General features: G+C 38.0%; 6 protein-coding genes across 7 annotated transcripts; 3 read left to right on the plus strand and 3 right to left on the minus strand.

The window, feature by feature from the left end:
* The first annotated feature begins 5,846 nt into the window (after window positions 1–5,846).
* On the plus strand, window positions 5,847–9,883 carry LOC130408305 (C3a anaphylatoxin chemotactic receptor). The gene is made up of 2 exons (XM_056731795.1): window positions 5,847–5,928; window positions 8,128–9,883. Exon 2 carries the CDS (start codon window positions 8,150–8,152, stop codon window positions 9,203–9,205), a length of 1,056 nt encoding a protein of 351 aa, XP_056587773.1. The 5' UTR covers window positions 5,847–5,928; window positions 8,128–8,149; the 3' UTR covers window positions 9,206–9,883.
* Window positions 9,361–13,366, minus strand: cenpq (centromere protein Q). 2 transcript variants are annotated; one of them, XM_056731812.1, is made up of 9 exons: window positions 13,301–13,366; window positions 12,692–12,769; window positions 12,378–12,432; window positions 12,034–12,127; window positions 11,871–11,939; window positions 11,408–11,537; window positions 11,201–11,320; window positions 11,014–11,091; window positions 9,361–10,068 (listed from the first exon to the last, which is right to left on the minus strand). In XM_056731812.1, exons 2-9 carry the CDS (start codon window positions 12,761–12,763, stop codon window positions 9,919–9,921), a joined length of 768 nt encoding a protein of 255 aa, XP_056587790.1. In that variant the 5' UTR covers window positions 12,764–12,769; window positions 13,301–13,366; the 3' UTR covers window positions 9,361–9,918. The 2 variants fall into 2 exon arrangements, with proteins under 2 accessions (XP_056587790.1, XP_056587783.1); XM_056731805.1 differs by having other exon boundaries at window positions 11,171–11,320.
* Window positions 13,367–13,965: 599 nt separating this feature from the next.
* mrpl16 (mitochondrial ribosomal protein L16) lies at window positions 13,966–16,944 on the minus strand. Its single transcript, XM_056731755.1, has 5 exons — window positions 16,750–16,944; window positions 15,754–15,825; window positions 15,334–15,482; window positions 14,894–15,187; window positions 13,966–14,501 (listed from the first exon to the last, which is right to left on the minus strand). Exons 1-5 carry the CDS (start codon window positions 16,805–16,807, stop codon window positions 14,310–14,312), a joined length of 765 nt encoding a protein of 254 aa, XP_056587733.1. The 5' UTR covers window positions 16,808–16,944; the 3' UTR covers window positions 13,966–14,309.
* Window positions 16,945–17,497: 553 nt separating this feature from the next.
* Window positions 17,498–18,415, plus strand: si:ch73-41e3.7 (uncharacterized protein LOC572312 homolog). Its single transcript, XM_056730230.1, has one exon. The coding sequence runs from the start codon at window positions 17,498–17,500 to the stop codon at window positions 18,413–18,415; it is 918 nt and encodes a 305-aa protein (XP_056586208.1).
* A 37-nt stretch (window positions 18,416–18,452) lies between these two features.
* Window positions 18,453–20,555, minus strand: txnl4b (thioredoxin-like 4B). The gene is made up of 3 exons (XM_056733767.1): window positions 20,341–20,555; window positions 19,489–19,640; window positions 18,453–19,102 (listed from the first exon to the last, which is right to left on the minus strand). Exons 1-3 carry the CDS (start codon window positions 20,470–20,472, stop codon window positions 18,937–18,939), a joined length of 450 nt encoding a protein of 149 aa, XP_056589745.1. The 5' UTR covers window positions 20,473–20,555; the 3' UTR covers window positions 18,453–18,936.
* A 197-nt stretch (window positions 20,556–20,752) lies between these two features.
* Window positions 20,753–22,688, plus strand: trmt10c (tRNA methyltransferase 10C, mitochondrial RNase P subunit). Its single transcript, XM_056772788.1, has 2 exons — window positions 20,753–20,849; window positions 21,156–22,688. Exon 2 carries the CDS (start codon window positions 21,202–21,204, stop codon window positions 22,621–22,623), a length of 1,422 nt encoding a protein of 473 aa, XP_056628766.1. The 5' UTR covers window positions 20,753–20,849; window positions 21,156–21,201; the 3' UTR covers window positions 22,624–22,688.
* The last annotated feature ends 55 nt before the right edge of the window (window positions 22,689–22,743 follow it).

Below are 22,743 nucleotides of genomic sequence, written 5' to 3' on the forward strand. Positions count from 1 at the left end.
TTATCCTATACATTTACACATAGGTATGTGCAATCCCCTGGGAGTGAATCCACAACCTTGCGTTATAAACAGAAATCTGACTATGACGGACATATTTTCAAGTCTGATTGTTAATAGTGTAGATCTAGAAAACTTTAACGCAAAACTTCAGAAAGAAACAGCTCGCCCCTTTACACCAAGCCGTTTGATTTGAGACATGATTCGTTTCCACAGCACAAGGTTTCATAATTTTTTGGGGGTTTGTCCTTAAATCTAGCCACTTTATAAACTACACAAGTAATGCTTGAATTAAAAGACAGTATTAATAGTGAATGAAATGTAAGTATGGCCCACAAGACACATAAAAGGTCTTATAAAATCAACTACAAAACAAGAGGGCAAAGGGAGGATCGTCATAAATAGAGCAAGTTCATTCACATCAGGCATGATTTGAGTTGTCTGTGGAAAGTCCAGAGTAAAATCACAGAGGGGGAAAGTGAGAGATCTTGTTTTTACATTTATTTCTTGACATGAAGAATTAATTTGTCATAAATTAAGCAGAAAATTCACTCATGAGGGAATTTTTACGTGATGTAACGTGTCTGTTTTCACTTTTGATATGTTTGAAAGGGAAAGGTTTATTGTCAAACTGAGAGGTTATTTATCACTCGACTCTCTCATTTAAATGCATGATACACGTGACTTCACAAGAACAATTCTGTCTAGATTTAAGAAGAGTTTATTTGGAGACACAAATTCTTTTTTTTTTAATGGATTTATCAATTGCATTACATTGAATGTAATTTGTTCTGGGCAAAAAATCTGCAAAACAGATGAATAAATGTAAGCGTAATGTAAATGGAACATGCAACTGTTTATAAGTGCCTTGAAGACATTTGCTGTTTGGAATGACACTATAATATATTACCATGGCACGTTCTCTTCAAGGTCCTCAGGTGTTAAAATAACCCAAGCCGAAAAGAACAACCAAAAGAAATTATTCTTACTGTAGAGAGAGAGAGAGAGAGAGAGAGAGAGAGAGAGAGAGAGAGAGAGAGAGAGAGAGAGAGTTGTTTAAGGAATAAACAACCAACTAACATAATATTTTAAATCAATATAAAATGTTAAACCAATATCTTTGCGATTTTACAATTTAAAATAATACTAAAAAATAAATGAAAATTGAAATCGGAAGTGCTTCTGAACCAGTGTTTAAATTTTGCAAAGTGATCAGATTTTTTTAATTAAAATATTAATAACCAATAAAAATTCAACTCAATGTTTGCTTTATTTGGTATGAGATTTTTTCCTATGCTTTTTTGTGTATGAGAACAAACGTATCCTGATATGATGACTTTTTTGCCAAATAAATACCTTAACTAAAGTGTTTTTGTACCAAAGACCTTATTGTTACGGTTAAATCTAACAAGTGGTTGTATCACTATAATGATCAGATTTTTTCCTTGAAATGTCATATACCTTGTCATGAAAATCTAAAGCAATTTTATGAAAGCAATCTAAAGCAATCTAAAGCAATTTTATTCAAATACAGATGGCGACAGAGAGGCAAAAGCTGCACCGAACAGTGTTTTCCTGCTTCTGTTAAAGGGATGCTTCACCCAAAAATGTATTTTTTCTGATGAACACAGAAAAAGATATTTGGAAGGATGCTTATAACCAGACATGTTTCCATGGACTCCCATAGCAGGAAAAAGTAGTCAAAAGTGCCCCAGAACTGTTTGCTGTCCTGCATTCTTCAAAATGCCTATGGGAGTCAATGGGTGGCAAATTCTATTTGGTTATAAGCATTCTTCCAAATATCTTACTCTGTGTTCATCAGAACAAAGAAATTTATACAGATATGGAACAACTCATAGGTGATTAAATGATGACTGAATTTTACTTTTTGGGTCAAGTATGCCATTAATCATCCCTAAAGATTCAGATTAATTTATTTTAATTTAGACAGAAACGATTTAACAAATTACATTTACATATACATTTAGTCATTTGGCAGACGCTTTTATCCAAAGCGACTTACAGTGCACTTATTACAGGGACAATCCCCCTGGAGCAACATGCAGTAAAGCGTCTTGCTCAAGGACACACTGGTGGTGGCTGCTGGGATCGAACCAGCAACCTTTTGATTTACCAGTTCAGTGGTTTAACCCACTAGACCACCATCTCCAATTAGAAAACAGGAGTCCCGGATTCCCACTGTCTCCTCACCACACTGCCGCTGTCTGCCATTTATCTTCTCATTTCACCAACCAATTCAGACAAAGCAATGAACATCATCAGCCCTGTCACAAAAACACAAGCGGATTATGTATGACAAAACTAACTGACTGACTAGCGTGAACACAATAAATTAAAAGGCAAAGAATTCACTGTGAATGCACTTTTAAAGATTTAAAGTTTCAAGATTGATAGAGTTGCTTTTGTAATCAATCCTTCTGTTTTCACATCAATCCACTTCTTCTTAGGCTTTTAAATAAAAGCGGTTTGATGTTATAACAGAGATTTTTATATGCTGACTGTTGAACAGACTAATCGATGTCTGAAATGCTGAAATATAGAGCATTAGCTTCATCTGCAGGCCAAGAACAAAACGACACACATAAACCCAATAACCTCATGCCACCTATTGGCAGAGTTCTGAAAATAGCAATGATGTCAGTGAAAAAAAGTAAACAGTAACAAAGCGATGTCTATTGAAAAACTGAGGTCTTTGTCCTTTATTTAAACAAAGGGTTAACATGAGGGGGAACTGTTGTGATGTTGTGTTTGGGGTGTAAACTGAAGCTCCCCTTTGAGAGGAATGACACACAACATACGAGCAAAGCTTATTGAGTCAAGAAGACAACCAAAATATAAATAACCAATAACAATTCAACTCAATATTTGCTTTATTTAGTATGAGATTTTGTTTTTTTCTATGCTTTTTTTGCGTATGAGAATAAAACGTTCCCTGATATGATGACTTTTATGCCAAATAAATACCTTAACTAGAGTGTTTTTGTACCACACAGCTTATTGTTACGGTTAAATCTAACCTGTGGCTGCGTCACAAAGCGGGTTTCGGATTTACCCAAGTTTGCGGTCAGTTACTCTGAGTTTTCGGGCTCAAGCAGGTGGATTGGTTTTGAGCAGGTTTTGTCGCCATGGTAACTACACGGCTAACCTGGGGTGTATTCCAGAAAGCAGGGTTAATTTACTGTCAGCTACACCTTGAACTCAGGGATTAACCCAAACCTTGCTTACTCTGGTTATATCGGTTCCAGAGTAAGTTTTATCAACCTCAGGAACAATACCCAGAGTTAACGCACGCTCACAGAAACATGAAGACATTTTAAAAGCAGATTTCACCATGGAAACGCCCTGTAAAACAACCGTATACGTTTTTTTCACAGAAGACTTAAATCTGCATCAGTGTATAAAATTCGGGATTAAAAATCATACAATTAAATTATTTAAATTAAGTGTATATAAAACTAAAAACCCTATATATATATATATTTATAAATATATAAATATTTAAAATATATGCACTTTATGTCTACCATAATATTTAAAATATATACTCATCGTGGCTATCTTTGTTCCATAAAATGTAGATCTGTTGAGATCTTTGAAGCTGTTATTAGCGTGTCTACCCTGGTACTTTACCAAAATTGTGTTGCGTATATGTATTTGATCACATTGCTAATTTTGAATGCAGTATTAAACCTCTTTTTTGTTCCTTCTCTTGGTTTTCTGAAAACCGACTTTTCAATGCATCAGCTTAATTTGCAACAGTTGCTGATGTAGTCATATTAATGGAGACTCTTTTAAATCTAGAAACTACTACATTGGTCATATAAAAATTCAGTTCACTATTTGTTCATTTGATAATTAATTTGCAGCAGAGGATGAAGGTCTGCTGGGACAGAAAATTTGCCAGCCTGGGAATCGAACTTGCAACCTTTGAGTTTAAATCTGGCTCTCTAACCATTAGGCCACATCTATCTTTGACCCAATACATTAAATATTACCTAATAAGTGGACAAGAGTGATGATATGCAATTGCTCTGGAGTTAAAATACTTCTCTATAAACATCCTTTAACTGATGTAAATTGTATGTTGTGTATATTTATCCAGTGATATTTGGAGATTTTTTAACCAACCTAATTCAAAGTATGTACAGCTTTCAATATAAATATATAAAGTTGAACAATAACAGCTTACTTCATTGTTAAATAATAAAGAATGCTGAATTGCAATGGGTTAAATTGGAAATGTAATTGTAATATTGCTGTAAAATTGTAATATATTATACATAATCTGTGCTTTCACGCGCACTTGACGCTCATCAAAAACGCACACATGCGCAGACAAGCCCTAAACCTTAGTAATATTTCCTTAAAATGAACTAACCCTGAAACCCAACATGCTCTGCAGCAGGTTATCTTCAGAGAGTGAGTTAAAGAATGTTTAAAGTGATAAGATGTTAGAGGGAACATCTTTTGTGTTCATTTGTATTGTATATTTACATTTATTGTAATTCAAAACATAAATTATTATATGAGACATAACATTTAAATTAATGTAACTATATTCCTGTAAACAAACATCAAAATATATAACATTATATCCTACAATTTACATGAAATGCTTTTCCAGTTTTACAGAAAATAGATTTTTTGGAAAAAAATATTTCACAGTCTGGGTTGAGAACAGCCCAATCTTTTTAGTAGAGGTTCAAACTTATAAAACATTCACCAATATTATACATACATGCACTTAAAAAACACATTTAAACATGAGAGAAGTGCTGAGCGCATTTCACACTGAATGTGAGAACATAAGCAGCGGTAGTGTTTGATGTTATCACAGTTAGCAAGACTGACATGTGTTAGAAGTGTCCAAACAGAAAACAGACAAGCCTCTACAGGTTTCCTCTGACTTAAACTACAGTTTTTAAGTTGAATTATGCTCTATTAATAGCTGAACAAACCTGCTATCCAAATGTTAACTGCAAATAGTCTTAAATAAAAACAAAAAAACGCAGGCCGTTATTAGATCAGTTATGAACATTTTTTAATAAAAATAAAACTAAAGAAGATTTCATGGGACCAAGTTGTGTATAATCGGTCTGGCTGGTAATATAATTAACGTATATTAATATTTTATTGTATAGTAATTGTGTTATATTATATAAACACTAGTTGTTGATTATATGCGGAGGTTAAAGTGATAATTCACCAAAAAACGGAAATTCTGTCATCATTTATTCACCCTTAGATTGTTCCAAACCTATTAAAATGTCTTTGTTTTCCTGAACACACAGTAAGAAATTTGGAAGAATGTCAGATCTCACCCACTTTTCATTTTTCGGTAAAGTGTCCCTTTAAGTTTGGGCCACATTAAGTTCATGCCACTGAAACTTTATTAACAATTATTAACAATCCAAAAACTCATATTTAAGTATCTTCAATGTAGTCAGCCATAACCTAAAATTGGTTAAAAAATAATATATATATACACGTTCTTCTTTCTTATCAAGCAGCTTCTTGAGGTCTCACCCTGAGATGCTTATTAATAAACAGCATTAAGAGATTTTACATCTAAGCTTTTTGGCTGTTTTTCATTATCTTTCCGCGAGAAACATTTCAGTCAACCTTTTAAACTTATTAGTCTAACTTATCACTTAACAGTATCACATCACATCTTCTCAAATCTTGCAAATCAGTGTCTTGTATCTGAGCACTATATCTAGTTTCATTATGACAGGTAACAAAAGCGACAATTGATGTTGCAATCGACATGAAACACACATACACACGCACAGCGTGGGTGAAAACACTCCCTTACTTTATGCACAACACACTCCCTCTTATCGATCAGTTCAACCAACATCAGTCTCCTGTCAAACATCTCTGCACGAGCCGTCCAAACTTCCTCACAAGGTAAGATCTGCTCCTTCTAACCCCTTCAAACTATGAGATCTGAGAAGAAATTGTTTCTTAGAGAACTAAAGCTTGAAACTCCCTGTTGAAATGCTGTTATGCAGTGAAGGTTTTTTCAGGGTGAGCCGTGTTGAAGGTGTGTTCACATACCAGACACGCAGTGTGGATGTGTGTAAACAGGTTGTGAAGGGAAGGAGAACGTGCGGAATCAGGAGTTTAGCATTCCTGAGAGTATCTCATTCAACGTGACATGAATTTGCTGTCATAATACTGAAACTAAATCGTTTTACCAAAAAACTCACAAAGCATTAATGCGTTGCCAAAATGACCTATTGGATTTTTACAGCCAATATGCCATTCATCTACTGTATTTGCAGGTCAGACATCTTTAAACATTGAATATTAAACAGAAATCAATGGTGTCATACGCATCACAGAATGTTTAGGACATTTTGCCTAAAGGGTTAAAAACAATGGAGTTGGTTCAAATCAGTACAGGTTTGTGTAATAGTGATGCTGGATTTAGCAAACACAAATGTTATAAATTGGCTAATTCGCAGGAATTTATGTAATCTCATCCGTACATTTAAATGCAATCTGCTTTTGCACCAGCAATGGTTGAAGTGAAATGCAAAGTTCACCCCTAATAATAAATTCTGCGGTTGTTTATTCATAGTCATGTGGTTTAAAACCTACACATGACTCTTTTGTGGAACACAAAAGATGTCTCTGTTTTGTTTTTATACAATAGAAGTTCATACAATTGTGTGCTGCAGAAGTCATACAGACGGGCAACGTCACGAGGGTGAAATAATGGTTAAACACTTAAGTTTTTGGATGAACTACCACTTTAGGGCTGAACGGGTTTTTCACCTGGAAAGTCGAATCAGATCAAATATCTGTAAAATTCCTTAAAGTTTTTTTGTCGGGCTGTATTTACATTTACGCATTTGGCAGACGCATTTATCCAAAGCGACTTACATTGCAATGTCCTATACATTTATACATAGGTATGTGCAATCCCCTGGGATCGAACCTTGCGTTGTTGACGCAATGCTCCCACTGAGTTACAGGAAAGCTGTATGAACCATTAATAACATCAAAACATTTATGCTGTATAATGCAAAATGGCTCTTTAGATTTCTACAAAAAAGGTGAGAAAGTGGTTATTTATATATATGGACTGAAAGCTTCTTTGGAAAACCAAAAACAATGGTTCAACGTCATTTTTATTTTTTAGTGTACAGAAAGTTTAAGTTCACCCAAAAATGAAAATTCTTTTATCATTCATCTTCATGTCATTTCAAATCTGCATGACTTTCTTCTGAAGAACATTGGTAAGCAAACAACAATGTTGTTTGTGTTCCATATTAGAGTGAAGTGTGACATGAAGGTGAATAAATGAAGGACATTAAAATCATAGGGAATTCACGAATACCCACGCTCAACTAATGATTACCCTATGGGACAAGCAAGCTTACACATTTGTATCTTTTGACTTTCGATACGTTCAAGATATAGCATGACACATGTTGGTAATTGTTGGGCTAAAATTCATGCACTAAAAAAGCAGTTGCAAAGCCAAGACAAAATCTTTGCATCAATAAAAAGTGCAACAAGTTGAGTTTATTATTTCCTTTAAAACAATGAACATCCTTAGGGACGCCTCGCAATTTCAAGACATGCGAAAACCTGGACATGATGCGTGCTGGGATACGAAGCTTGCAATACCCATCCGAAGTGTGGTTTAGCTTAATTTATTGGCACTTTGGAGCTTTGCTATGTCTCAAACATGCACAGACCAAAAGTCTTGCACACTTTCTGTCGCAGGCAAATGTTTTCAAGTGGCCAAAACCCCAATTGTGGTTGTTCAGACTGGCCCACTGTCAAGAAATAAACTAACCCTCCCAATAAGTATTCAAGCTTACTGCCATGTGCAAAAATATCTGTCTAGAAAAATTATAGTTTATTTCATTTATATTTTATTGATAATCAAGTTTATTTCATAGAAATAAGTTTGTTCTTGTTTCAAAATACTTTTGAAACAGGAAATGGTAAACCACTTCCTTTCCATCATTCGGCCACATTTAGCAAGAAAAGTGATGTTAGTAAATATTACTAAAACTGATGGGTTGACGGTGTTTGAATGCCATACAGATGTAAGGTTTAATTCATAAGTCCATTTTCTTATTTCCACAGAGAATTAGCGTACTTCAAAGCAATGATTAACATCACTTCCAACCACACCGAGCCCACAGTCTACCCCGGCGAGGCCATGCGGATTCTGCAGATTATCGTGACCGTTCTAATCTTCATTGTGGGTGTGTTTCTAAACGGTCTGGTGGTCTGGGCCTTGGGGATACGGGTTCGCTGTCGGAGCCAGGGAACGGCGGGCGAGACGCAGGGTGCTGGCAGCTTCCGGACCTACGTAGTAAACCTGGCGTTTGCCGACTTGGTTTTGTTGCTACGCACGCCGCTGATGCTATCCTACCTGGCGCATAACTTCAGCTGGACACTGGGGGAACCCACGTGCAAGGTGGTCATCTACTTGCGCTGTCTCGGATTGTACGCAAGCGCATTCCTGCTGTGCGCCGTAGCAGTGGAGCGCTGCTTGTGTCTGCTCAGACCTGTCTGGGCTCGACTGAGACGCCCACGATGGGTCGTGCGGCTAGTCTGTGCCTTAATCTGGGTGTTAGCGGCAGTTTTGGCAACTCCCTACATAAGTACAGCCAAACTCTATGTTGATCACAATCACACCAACTGCATAGAAAGCGACGAGGGTTCAGGAAAAACCTTGATTGTGGTGGAAAACATTGCAGGCTTCTTGATGCCTCTGGTGATCTTTCTGTCCTGCAACATCGCAGTGCTGTTTTGCGCGAAAAAGACGGAGTCCGCCACTGTGGTGCCGACCTCTCCCACCTCTTCGACCGGACCGAGTTACACGTCCCAGCGGCTTGTCCGACTCTACAGAGTGCTTCTCCTCACCATGATCCTCTTCCTCACCTGCTGGGTGCCATACTTTACCTGTCGCTTCTTGAGGGCTGTTTCACCCAAACGATCGCAGCTCTACAGAGGAGCGATCGGAGGTGCATACGTGGCGCTGTTTCTGGTTTACATAAAGAGCGCGCTCAATCCCATCCTGTACGTGTTCGCGGCACGTGGATTGAGCCGCACCGTGCGTGAATCCCTTCTCTCTACGTTTGAGCGAGTTTTCAACGACGAATTTTCAGATTCTTTGCGAAGAAAATCCTTGAGAAGGAAGGACTCTCAGATTTAGAGGGAGAGAACGTGAATCTCTCGCTACAGGTTTCAAAAGAGTGGAGGTCAGCGACACACCTGGACCTACTGCTAGCTGCTCAGAAACGACAAAAAGTGCTTACCTGTGTTGTTACCTTGGCGATACAAAACTTTAATAAAAAACAATGTTAGCGATCATGGTGCAACATAAGAGACCTTTATTTTCAATGGACCTTTGTATTTTCAGGACACGAAAGGATTTGGAGCATGTTTTTATTGTTATCAAAGAAATCACGACACCATCGTGTGGCCTTTGCGTTTAAAAAAACTCAACAACTTATCAAAGACATTCAACAGAACAGTGAAGTTCTCAGATTCAGTATTAAGAAAGCCGCAGAAATGCTACCAGGTATCTGTGGAAGTAGGTATGCGGACTTTAAAGTACAGAGAAACATTTTCAATTCATTTTCAAAGCTTTAATTGTCAGATCACATATAAAAACTAGCAAGCATGTGAACTGCACAACTAAGGCATGTGATGAATCTTTTTACACAGATTAGATAAGGTAAGAGTTAAGAACTCACATCCGGTAAATGTCATGTTTGTAAGGTGCTGTTACACAATGAGTCATTTTGAAATACATAAGCAATTATTTAGTTCAACTACTGCTTTTGTCGTGAAAAAAGAATACAATAATAATAAAATCTTCTGAATGGTGTGCGAGTCTGTCCTGTGGTTGTAAGGTCACTAACATTAGTCTAGGAGTGTGTTTCTATCTGTCTGCACTGCATCCACCTGCTTGTGTGCAAGAGTCAGGAACGTCCTCACATCCTCCACGACTGGATCTGTCTGAAGAGCTTTGACCACTGCACTGGGATTGGGTACCATCTTCATCATGTGCTCCTAAAGAACCAATCACAAACAGGATGCAACATTTACATTTTGTCTCACATATCTGAAAATTCATATTTTAAACTCTTTACAATAAGGTTGTATTTTTTTATTATGATTACTGCAATAGCTAACATGAACTAACAATGAACAATTCGTTTTTATTATTAAAGGAGGGATGTCCGATTTCGCTTAGCCGTTGTTGATGTTTAAATCACCAAAACAGACACCCCCCCTTACCCATCTTTCACTTTCGTCAGCGCTTGGCTCGACTTATGTCCGTCCTGTGCACTGTGCACCTTACTGCTGATTGGCTACAGGTTTTTTTTGGTACTTGGCCTGACTTTGTCTAAACAAGCGTAATTCGAAAACCGGACACCCCGCCTTTAATCTTTATTAATGTTAGTTAATGTCAACAATTGTAGATTGTGTAGATTATTGTTCTTAAATTGTCATTTAAACCATGCTAAACCACTGCAATTCATAAAAAATTACACGCCAGTGACTTTTTCAAAAATGATCCGATTAACAAGGGCAATATTGAATATGACTTGCACAACACTTCTAAAAACGGGACTGTTGTTGAATGTCGAAACAGTGTTTCATGGAAGCTTTGCACCAAGACTGTTCCTTTTTGTTATTGCTCCTTGCAAAGGTCAAAACTAGTTTCTCATGCTCGACTGGTTTACGCATTTCTGTTCACATTATACAGCACTAGAGTGCCATACCACTGTAGAGAAGTGGTGGCAAAGGTGTAAAAACCTCTTGTCATGTGCAGCCTGTGAAAGAAAACACACTGCTACAGCCAAAGAACCGCAAGTTGTCTGAGAACATGCCCGTTCTCTCCAAAACTAGCATAATTTCCTTTCACTTCGCAATGACGTATAAACCGGACCTGTTTTTGACAGACATTACCACATTCGCTCGTTTGATTGTGACTAACTGGGTTTACTATACCTGTAGTGACGGCTCATTGACTGGACGAGGCGGTAAAGCAGGAAGGCGCAGGACTGTCTGTTTTGGCAGCTGAAGAATCTGAAAGAGAATTAAAAATCATGCCGGTCAAGTAAAACTAGTGCTGTGCCATAAAAACACCAGAAGGTGAAGTTCGAACCTTGCTTGTTCGAACAAGCAAGACTCGAACCTCTTGCGCGTTTTCCTCTTCCTCCTCTATTCTGCTCCTGAAAATCCGACATTTCTCTTCCAAACGGTCCATCTTTACTTCCATCTCCTCGAGAGTGCCAACAATCGAGCGCATGTTCTCCTAAACATACATGATAGTTTTAAACATAATAGTTTTATTTCATGAACAAATGATGACATTGATTCCTTCTGGGGTTTTTTTGGTCACCTCTAGAGCCTCGAGCGTTTTCTTGCCCTGCTCAGACTTCTTGCTCTCGGCTTTGAATTGATGGGAAACGTTGATGATGTCTCCATATTTTCTGGGAGGAACAGAAAGCTGTGCACACTGAGCCAGAAACCTAAAAACAAACAGATAACAGCCACATCTTATGTTTAAAACTCATAAGATTGTAGTTTGGGAGAATGTAGAGAACATGATTCCTATGACCTTTGACTGAATGATGTTTGTTTGTTTATAATAGTCATATAGATTTCTGCAGATTATGACAGCTATCTGACCAACTATCGGACATTATTTGTATACTAAATTAGTTGAATAAGTAAAGAAGTAAGATTAAAACTCCACCTCTTTGTGTAAAAACAAGATTTGACTTTCAGTATGACTATAGTTTGCCCATCGATTTTGAATTCATGGCCATAGGAACCCCGTGAAGGCATGCATTTTATCTTACTGATTTTTGAGAAGGTTGAGATGCTTCTGGGATTCGTCTTTTTCTTTGTTTTTCAATGTCAGAACAGATCTGAGACAAAGACATGAAGAAAGATTCAAATCAGACCAGGAAGATGTTCGAGGAAAGTCAATCTAACCATAGCAAATAAGACAACACTACTCACAGAAAAGACAAACCCAGCATGTTGTCAAGAGCCAGAAGAGAAGACTTGGACAGCGGCTTCCATGATTGCTGACTTTTGGTGTTTCTGGCCACTGCTGAGGTTTTACCAGAAAGATAAAGAAGGAAGAAAAACTCTGTGAAAATGTTCTGCTCAACATCTGGTTGTGTGTGTCACAGAAGGCAAAACGGCAGAGAAATAGCATGAGGGCGAAAATAAGAAAACGTTTTCAGGTGAATAAATTGTTTATATGAGTTTTGAGAAGTCACAACCACGATGAGTTTCGGAACAACCTTCACTTACGCAACAAGTCTCAAGTACAGACAAATCCTAGTTTCACAACTTACCTCCGTTCTTCTGTGACTGTCCCCGGTGCGAGTCTGCAGTGCTGGGCTTAGACTTCTGCAAAACATAAATTTCATATTATACTGCAAATTTAATCTCATGATATTAATGGCAAACATAGAACAACTGTTTTGCTTTATTTTGAGATATTTAAAAAGAAAAATGAGCTTTACTGTTTTGCTTCAATTATAAGGTAACACTGAATTAACTTGACAAAACAATAAATTACAATCAGTCTTCTGGAAGGCTGTCATTTGTAATATTTAAATGTCCATTTGAATGTCAGAAAAGGTTACTGTCTTATTAGAGATCTTACATTTGTCTTCCTCTCTGCGGTTCCTCTGGGGCCCTTTGTTGAGGCCCTTCCGGACCCTCGCGATGTCTTCATTTTGACCTACAATGTGCCAGAATTGCATTAAACACAAATGACATTATTACATTAAAAATACATCGGCACATTGAACCATCAGTTTACATTTTCCTAAACTCCTGTTGATAGGTCCAGATATTACAAAAGTATCATCTATACTCGTTTTATATCTAAAATGAAGGATTTGTATTTGAAATATGTACCGTTATGGATGAGCCAGTACTGAAAGTCACATTTAACGTTACCTGACTATTGAAAATCGTGCTTTATAACTTTTAAGTGCTTTTATGTTTGCTAAAGATCTTGAAATCATCTGCTGTGGAAAACATCTGCTAAACATCGTAGAAAGAGCAGTTTTGCACCCTCAGTTAAGGTAACGTTACGTTTTGTAACGAGAGACTGACGAAAAATGACCATCGTTTAATTGTATTAAACGTGTAGTTTTCTTCCAGTAAGATGTTTAGTCGACACAACCAGCACAAACATAAAATGACTAAAAACATATCGTAAAGTATACACTGATACAAACGCAAACCTATGTGTGTCATTTATTACCTCACTGCCTGTTTTCCGAACGTATAGACTCGCGCCTCACGATTCAAAACGGGAAGTGAACTGCGCATGCGCGGTGGAGTAACACTATCGCGAGAGCAGACTTCACATGCGTGTCTGCGCAGCCCTGCACGAACAAAATAAAAGAAACACAACCCGTAATACTCTTAATAAACAAGATGGATTTTTTTTGACGGCAGAAATGCTACATTGTTTTCTCTGTATATGTTAAATGCAGCAAATATGTTATATGAACGTAAAAATTACTTTGCATTGTCAACTAATTTTGAGTGAAATATGACGTCATTTGAAGAGTTTGGTTCCAAAATGTTTTTTTATTCATGTTTTTCTTTATTGTGCATTCCAGTTAATATCAATCACACAGCAGTTGGTTTGTTTTTATTTAAGCCATAATAACAAAAAAAAATACAGCTAACTAACACAAGAAAACAACAAGAAAAACATCATAACATAATAGAAAACATGATTTTTGAAAGTTAGTTATCTCATTTTGGAACCAAACCCTTCATTTACAGTACACATGCACTGATGTCATATAAATACTTGACATATAAGTGGAGCCACACTGCTGAATTATGGATTTGTGCAAGCACAAACACAGCTTCCTTCTCTCCCAAACATCCTAAAAAGACAATTAAACAACACAGCACAGGAAACCAAATTTATTTCTATAACACAATGTAGTAAATACAAAACCCTGTGTTTAATATCCGTGCAACAAACAACAAACTCGGTTTCCTGTTAAGCTGGAAGAGCATTTGGTAGACCATCTTTCCTGTTTGACATCTTTATCAAACCTGCATCTTCATCTGCTGGTATCTGATACATTAATAACAGACCACACAAATGCAAGGGTAATCCATTTTTTCATCAATACAAACATTCTGAATACACCACATCCTCTCCAAAAAGCTTGAAAAGAGAGTTCCTCCTCAGCTACATGCTGACTTAAGTAGATCTGAAGCGGTGTGATGTTTATCTCAGAAACAAACTACACTCTTCCTGGGTTGAAAAACTTCCCAGTGTAGCGTCCGTGATTGTGGAGGTCAAACGGGCTGAGGACTTTGCGAACGCCCAGCATGTTGGACTGTGCGATCCTGTGAAATGTCCAGGGGTTCTGGTTGTTGGCTCCTCTCTCTGCCTGTTCCTGCTGTAACACTGCCAGACTTTCTCTGCTCACCACCTGCAGAAATAAACAGGAATAATGCAGGACAACGGCAACATATATGACATGGTAAACATAAGATGACCCCAAAATGACAATTCTGTCATCGTTAACTGATCTAAAGCTATTATATCGATATACTGTAAAAAATAAAAATTTTAACAAAATCCTATTCATATTAATTAGCATTTAACAGATTTAACAAAAACAAACTACAATACACAGTCCTATTCCATGCAGGATAAACTTTACTTATGGATCGAAGCCTTGTTTTTACATGTGGTGTGACACTTGAGTGGTGAAACATTAATTTACACAAGACTTTTATTGCACCACCTTTTGTGAAGAAAAGACGATTATACAGACGCAGGAAGCAGAAGTCAGTAATGTAAGACGGCTCATGAACAAACCTTGGCTGGAAAGGGAAGCTTTTTGGCCACCTCAGAGAGCACCGGCTCCACTTCTGCCAGCTCGATGCGACCTCCGACCTCTAATATCAACCGGCCACATTTCACCGGAGTAAGGTAGTGGTCGATGGCTCCTTTTCCTCCACCCATGCGCTGACCGAGCCCTTTACGGGTGATGGGCTTGTATGGGGCATTGATGCGCCAGCGAGCGAATGTGGTGCGAGGGTCCATGCGGCGGTTAATGGTCAGTCTCATCATCTCCATGTGACCCCAGTGCAGGTATCCTCCACCCATAGCCTAGAATCAACACAACGTTGAGATGAGAAGAAATACAATCCGAAACAACAACATTTTTTGTCTTCAGTTCTACAAACACACCACCTCCCTTGTAACAATTATTAAATGTCATGTTTCAAGACCTGAGGATAAAAGAGAACACTGACCACAATGCCAAATTCTCCTTTGACGAATGTGTTCGCCGCTTTGGCTGGTCCCTGGATGTCGCGCAGCTTTTTCATCTCCTTCTTTGCTTTTTTAAAGTTTGGGACCTTATTGAGGAACTTAAGTTTAGGCCTATCTGGTAAAACCACATCTGCAAAGGAAAGGAAAACATTAAATTCTAACTGGAATGTAGAGTTTTATTATAGCCCAGAAAAAGCCCACTAGCCATTAAGTGCATGAGAGACTCAAAGCCATGCTGTGATGAATTATATTTAACACAAGTCTCACGTGAAATACAAATCAGCCTGAGAGTACTTGACCTTGCTTAACCAGTGAAATGCTGATAAGAACTACATCAATAGTGACGAGTAAGTTATATTTACTCACTATAAATTATTAACTATAATAAAAACTGTACATACCACTGAAGTCTGGTGGTACTTCATAAGTCCTCAACCCCGCTGAAAGAACCTTCAAGTTGCTCTGCAAGAACTCTGGGAAGAAAGAAACTGGTTTTATAGGGGTCATATAGCACGAATACGTGTTTTTCTGTGTCTTTGGTGCGTTACAAGTTGCCCATACAAGTATTAGACACATAAAATTGCAAAAATGAAATTGTCAAAAGATACATTCTATCTAAAAGCCAATGCTCACCCAGACCTGCCTGAAATGAATCATGTAATCACACCCACACAATTCAATGTCAGTTCGTGGTGTGATTTGACTAAGACCGCCCAAATGTATACAAGTGAGGTGGGGGTACCTGACAGCACAATTGGTTTGGAACCTGATGCTCCAAATATGGTAAGCAGCGTTACATTTCCGACACACGCTTGCAGTATTCGACCAATCATTACGCACTGGTTATGGCCAATCATACCAAACCTTGCTTTTCAGAGCAATGAGCTTTGTTAAAATTTGTCTCCTTTCCGATAGGTGGGGCAAAGAGGAGATACAAACATGCATCGTATGTGGAAAATACAGCGTTTTGAACCTCAAATCGTGTATACACATTGCATTGCATCTACAACAAACGATAAAATTCGTTTAAGGAGTGTCATATGACCCCTTTAATTAATTAATGTATGCAAATCGGTTTAAAATATGATGAATAATTAAAAGTACAGTTTCAATACAAAAAAATTAACCTTGCATTTTTGTTTTATTACAGTAGGTGTAATAAATCAATAAGTCATAAAATGCACCTGTAACCCACTCATTCTTGCTTTTATAAAACGGTTATTCCAAATGCGTAGCAAGGTTTCATTAAATAATCATCGAATTTTAGTAAATGAGGTGATATACAGGCTACTAAATGTCAGGAGTCATTAAATCATTAATACTGAGTAATTTTACCATTATATTTCTATAGTGTTAAAAAATGATCATAAAATAAACCATTTCTTTAACAAACTTACCTGTCCAGTTTGATGTCCGGGAGATCCCGAAAAACACACACCTTACTTTTGAACACATGACTAGACATACAGTTCAATATGCAAGGCAAAGATCTAACATATCAACATTCACTTATTTGTATTTTTATAATTTACATCAGAATCTCATGCATTGCACAAGGTCGCTGCCATGTTTGATCCGGTGCGTCGCTCAGATCCCGCCGGTGGAACTACAAGCTGTAGTTCTTCAGTTCCGCGTGTTGGATCTATGCTCGTGTTCTGTCAATTTGATTTTTTTATACATTTATATTTTTTATCGAGCTTTATTTTATACCATATCGCAGAACAGGTGTACCCTTAACAAAATAAGGAATACATTTATTGATTTGATATCAATTTTAATACTAACATGATCACTCTACCCTTTGACAAATAAACAGATGTAAACGTAGAATGTGTTCATATGTTCCACAGATAAAAAAAATCCCCTATACTTCTTTACTGAAATGGGCAGTATAAAGTACATATTAAGTGCACAGCATGCTGGGATGCAAGAAAATGAAGCCACACCCTCAATCCAATTAGCATCACCTGTCTGCAATTAAAGACATCTCAAGAGTAAAACACATGCAAGAAACTTTATGTAGTTCTCAGATGCTAAAGTGTTCTTAGATAATGTGTTTGTGGCTACTGCCGTTGAATTCACTTTGTAAAAGCAAAGAATTTGTAGTTCAGAACGAAATTATTGAAATGCAATCGATCACGAATGATGTTGAGGGGCTCTGAGCCGAGCTATAATCAGACTGATTTTCCGTACTCTTTCAACGGGGAAGGCTACCTGCGACACATAGAAACCTATGAACCCTACAGGTTTCCTTTCAAACTAGATGATGTCAGGGAAACTGAAAGACAACATCAAACCTTGTGTCATTACATCACTCGACAAGTGTACAACCTCCTAGAAGAAAAGTTTAATCTCATCAGGTTTTATCTCGACGAGGAGAGTTTTGTATTTTTGAGTCCAGGAGCGCTGGAGCATCCCGGGAGCCTCGTGGTTCTGATTCAGGACTGGGGATCCATGAGATGCGGTGTGTGGAGCTGGAAGATGGTGGCACACGAAGGACTGGAGCTAGGCAGTCAGATTCCCTACCTGCGCTGGGCTGCTTTGGAATCGCGCGCAGTTATCCTCATGAATCCCAACGAAGGTGGTCAACCCCTGGAAAGGCACATGCAGTTAGTCTGGGACCGTTTGATTTCCAAAAGTTTTGCTGAGCACGTCTTTGTTGTAGCTCACGGCTATGGAGGACTGGCTTTTGTAAATCTGCTTTGCAACTGGCTGGAGGAGGTTCAGGATCGAGTGAAGGCTGTGGCTTTCCTAGACTCATCTCATAGCTTGTGGCATCAGCCATTGGGCAAAGCCGGTCGTGATTGGCTGAAATCTCACTCGAGGTCTTGGATTCTCAGCACAAAACCACTGAATCGCTCTGTGGGGTCACTGAAGGCAGGTTGCCCGCAGTTATCAGCGGGCACGCAATGCCACGACTCTGTGCCTGCGGTCTGTATGGAGTCTGTGTTTCGTTTCTTCACCAAGATAATGAAACCCAAAGCCCCACCGATTCCTTTTGAAATCATCACGAGAAGCAAGAGTCGAGCCACTGACCGAAATAACAATTCACCTACTTATTGACATTCTGGACTGAGTTTATGAAATAAAAGAATTTGCATCAAATGTTCGAAATCTATTTATTTAATGCACATTTCCGGTCGTATTGTGAACGATCAAACTACAGAAAAATGTTTGCCTTTGTAATCCAATATCACAATGCAAATACTATGATCTATGTTAACCAGTCGATACAGTCCTTCTGTAGTTTAGGGTTAAAGTTAAATTACACTGAATTTGTGTATTTCAACACACTTAAAACTGTTTGGTGTATAACCAATATGACCTTTAATCAATTTATTTTAAAACATCATACAAAAACGAAAAACAACATGAGAGAATAAATCGTTTCCACAGGAAACTCTTCATCGGTTTAACTGATGCAGGAACTTAAACCCACTTTAAAGGGACAGTTCACATGAAATTGAAAGACTCCAAATCAATATTTTTCTCAGACCAAATTTAAATTTTCAGGCGAACTTTCCCTTTAACTAGTCGTATTATCTAGACTCTTGACTGATCTGTGCTGGTAATGAAATTCAGTGTTAGATGTCGTTGTAAAGCAGATCGTATTTGGGAATGTTTCTCGGGTCGATCGGGCTGTGAACGATCAGCCTTCCTCTCATGGCACCTCGATAGATCACTTCGATCAGATCCATGAAGTCCTGTTTGCTTTTAAAGCTTCCAACAAACTTGGTGTGATCTGGCGATCTGCGTGGAGATAAATAAAAGTCTGAGATGAATGATACAAACGGAAGGTATTTGAAAGAATGTCAGTTACCAAACAGATCTCATCACCCATGTTCTACCATAGTAGGGGATAGAAATACTATGGAAGATGAGAGTAATTGATGACAGAATTAACTAAGAACTAAGTTTCAACAGAAATTATTTCTAGTTAATCTTTACACTTTAACCACAGATGCTGTGCTTGTTCCTTTCAGCTGAAAGACATCCTGTTACTGTTGATATCCGGATCAAAGGGTCATGATGTATTACAAGAACAAATGGAAACTGGAATGCCTCAAGAAACAACGGTGCTTACCAGGCAAATTATAGAATTATGGAATGATGAAAATATATTTATTTGAACTTACCCATAATCAACTTTCATATGTTGGCCATTGAAAAAAAAGACAGTCGAGGGAATGTAGCTGATGTCAAAGTATCGCTTGTAAATGGGCACTCGGTCCACATCCACCAGATAAATACTGGCCATGTTACTCAAATCATGAGCGGTTTTTGACAGCTGCCAAAGAACAGATACTCAAATGTATTACACACAATACGTAAAATGAATTACTGTCAGGACTTAAAGCTTAAAAACACAACCAATGTAAAGATATAATACATTTCAATAAAATTAGCACAATTTATTTTTGATTTTATTGCACTTTGGCACTCACAATTTTACACAATACATTTTAGAACAGCAGACATAAGATTAAATTGTACAGAAACGAAAAAATGGTGGTAATCCTTTACAATAAGATTATATTTGTTAAAATTTGTTTACTTGCACTGCACAATATAATTTAATTGTATAATTGTGCAAGTGGCTCATTGTTTGCTGTGCATCAAATACGTATGTAGTGATAATGCATTCAATAAATGTTAATAAATGAAAGTTTTCAAAAGAAATGACACAATAAAAGGAATAAATACGTGGTATTATTATGGAATAAATATGTTGTTTTCAGAATTTTATCCCATTTAATGTTAATGTTCAGTCAAGTAAGTTATAGTCGTCGGTAGGACCAAAAAATAAATCGATAAATTATAGATAAATCAGCAAAATATCGTGAACATTTTGAATGGTAAAGTAGACTCAAACTGATAATTTATGGGTAGTAAATATTGTTGTATTAACACGATATTAATAATCAGTGTAATTAATAAAAGGGAATCGTGTGACACTCCAAGTTGAATAAAAATCTGATTAAACTCACGATCTCATCGAGCTGTAGACACACCGAATCTTCGTCTCTACCGAATCGCAGCACTAAAACTTTCTCGGCGACTTTCTTAATCGCCTCATCCAGATCTTTCTTACACGACAGTTTAGGAAGAAAAAAACTCATAGTTATTTAACTCAATTCATACACGTTTAAAAGAATATCTGAAGCATGTCTATGGACTCCGTTAGATGTTTACTGTTGTGAGGCGTCACACTATGTATCATCCGAGCGGAAACCAAAAACGCATGTGTTGATACATATAAATGTGCTTTATCATTTATCTTAAATAACACTAATACACTGTTTAAATATTTATATATATGTGCACTACATATTTTTTTAAGTTTAAATGCTTTTTGCGATTCCATTAAATTGTAGTGAATTTAGGTTTCTGCACGGTACATTTTGTTGTTGCACACCGGCGATCGTAATGACAGCATGCAGCGTGTGTCCTTTTGAAGGATCAACAGTAAATTCTGAGAGAACATACAGTTGATATGGTATGTATTTATAAATATGTATTATTGATAGACGTAGAAGAGACCGGGGCAAGTTGTCACAGAAATGTAATGTCTGTAATTGTATGGTTTTGTCTCTAATTCTGGGAGTGTTGATTTAAAATGGTTATTTTGTAGTCAATAATTTTTATTAGATTAGATTAGATTCAACTTTATTGTCATTACACATATACATTCTGCAATGATTTTAGGGTTTTACAGGAATGATAATATTCTGAGTAATGTAAACTGTGGCTAGTCTCAGTCTCGCCTGTAATGTAAATGAACAACATTTGACTTTTTTTACAGGTATCCCTACAGAAAGCACTTGTGTAATTTTGGAAAGACGTCAGTGATGATGCTTCAGAGATTTTGCTCACGGGCTGTGCGATGGAGAAACACCTCTGCCCCATTTCAGACTGTTTTGAGGAAACATGTGGTGTGTTTCAGATTTCTGGTGGCCTGCTCAGTTTCTTCTGAACGTGTCTTAACTCGACCCATCAGCACCAGCTGGAGCGTCCGGAAAGATGAAGCAGTTCCTGCTGAAAAACTTGATCTGGACATCTGGAAATCCATGATGAAATCTCAGGCCCTGCATGAGGAGAGAAACGACGAGGAGAATTTAACTCCACGTGCCGAGGCCGAGCCGTCTATGATGGACGCCAATCGAGAGCTGGTGGAGATGTGGCATCACGCTGGAAAGATGGTCCCGAAGACTATCACAGATGAGCAGCTGGAGCATCTCTCTGGACTGACCACGAAGTCTGCTAAAAAGAAGTTTCTCAAGTTCTTGGCCGTCAAGGAACGGCACAAGGTCATCAAGAAGGAGAAGAAGGAAGAAAAGAATTTGGAGAGGAAAGCGGAGGTTGATGATGAATGTGAAAAAGATGTTGGAGATGCCTTGAAGAACACATTCCTGTTGAGGTTCTGGAGCCGGTCTATGGACACGCTTCTAAACTGGAGGGGTGCGCAGACCATGCGCTTCGGGCAGCCGTTGGTGTATGACATGAGCTACGAGCAGCACATGACACGGAGAGAGATAGAAAACACCATTTCACAGCTGATGGAGATGGAGGGATGGAACCGTAGATCCGTCGACCCCTTTCACCTGCATTTCTGTAACCTTCAGCCCAATGGAACCTATTACAAAGAACTCCTTAAACGCTACGGAACAGAGACCTGGGAACGTCTGTTCATCACAGCAACAGCTCGCCAACACGTGGAGATGTTTCCTCAAGAGAGCATCGTCTACCTCACGGCCGATTCTCCAAACGTCCTGCATCGCTTTGATCACAGTAAAGTGTATGTCGTGGGTGCCATGGTCGACCGTTCCATACATACAGGTGTGTCTTTGGCCAATGCGAAACGCTTTAGACTGGCCACCGCTCGCCTTCCTCTCGATGAATACCTGGACTGGGACTCGGGTGCGAAGAACTTGACCCTGGATCAGATGATCCGCATTATGACCACCATTAAAGAAACAGGGAGCTGGCAGAAAGCTTTAGAGTTTGTGCCTAAAAGGAAACACAGTGGCTTTTGTCAGAACAGAAGCGCACAGCCGAGATATGGGATGCTGATGAACAGAGATGAAGACAGGGAGAGAGAAAGAGACAGAATATTTTTGAGTAAACGGAGAAGCCCATCGAGTAATAATATTTGGAAAGAATCTGTCCGCGTGTCCAGTGACCGCAGTAAAGTTCAGACGGCGATGAGAAATAAAACAGATGGACAGAAAATAAAAAAAGAGAGGAGGAACCGGTTGGAGGATAATGAATAATACAATTTTTATAACATTATTACTGTAATGTACTGGTTCAAAAGAAATAAATCATGTGTTCAGATGCTTTGTTTAAAATGTTAATCTATTAAAGCTTAATTCAAAAAATGTTACAGAACT

Source organism: Triplophysa dalaica, chromosome 2 (genome assembly GCF_015846415.1).
Source record: "Triplophysa dalaica isolate WHDGS20190420 chromosome 2, ASM1584641v1, whole genome shotgun sequence".
In the NCBI taxonomy this organism is placed as follows: Eukaryota; Metazoa; Chordata; class Actinopteri; order Cypriniformes; family Nemacheilidae; genus Triplophysa; species Triplophysa dalaica.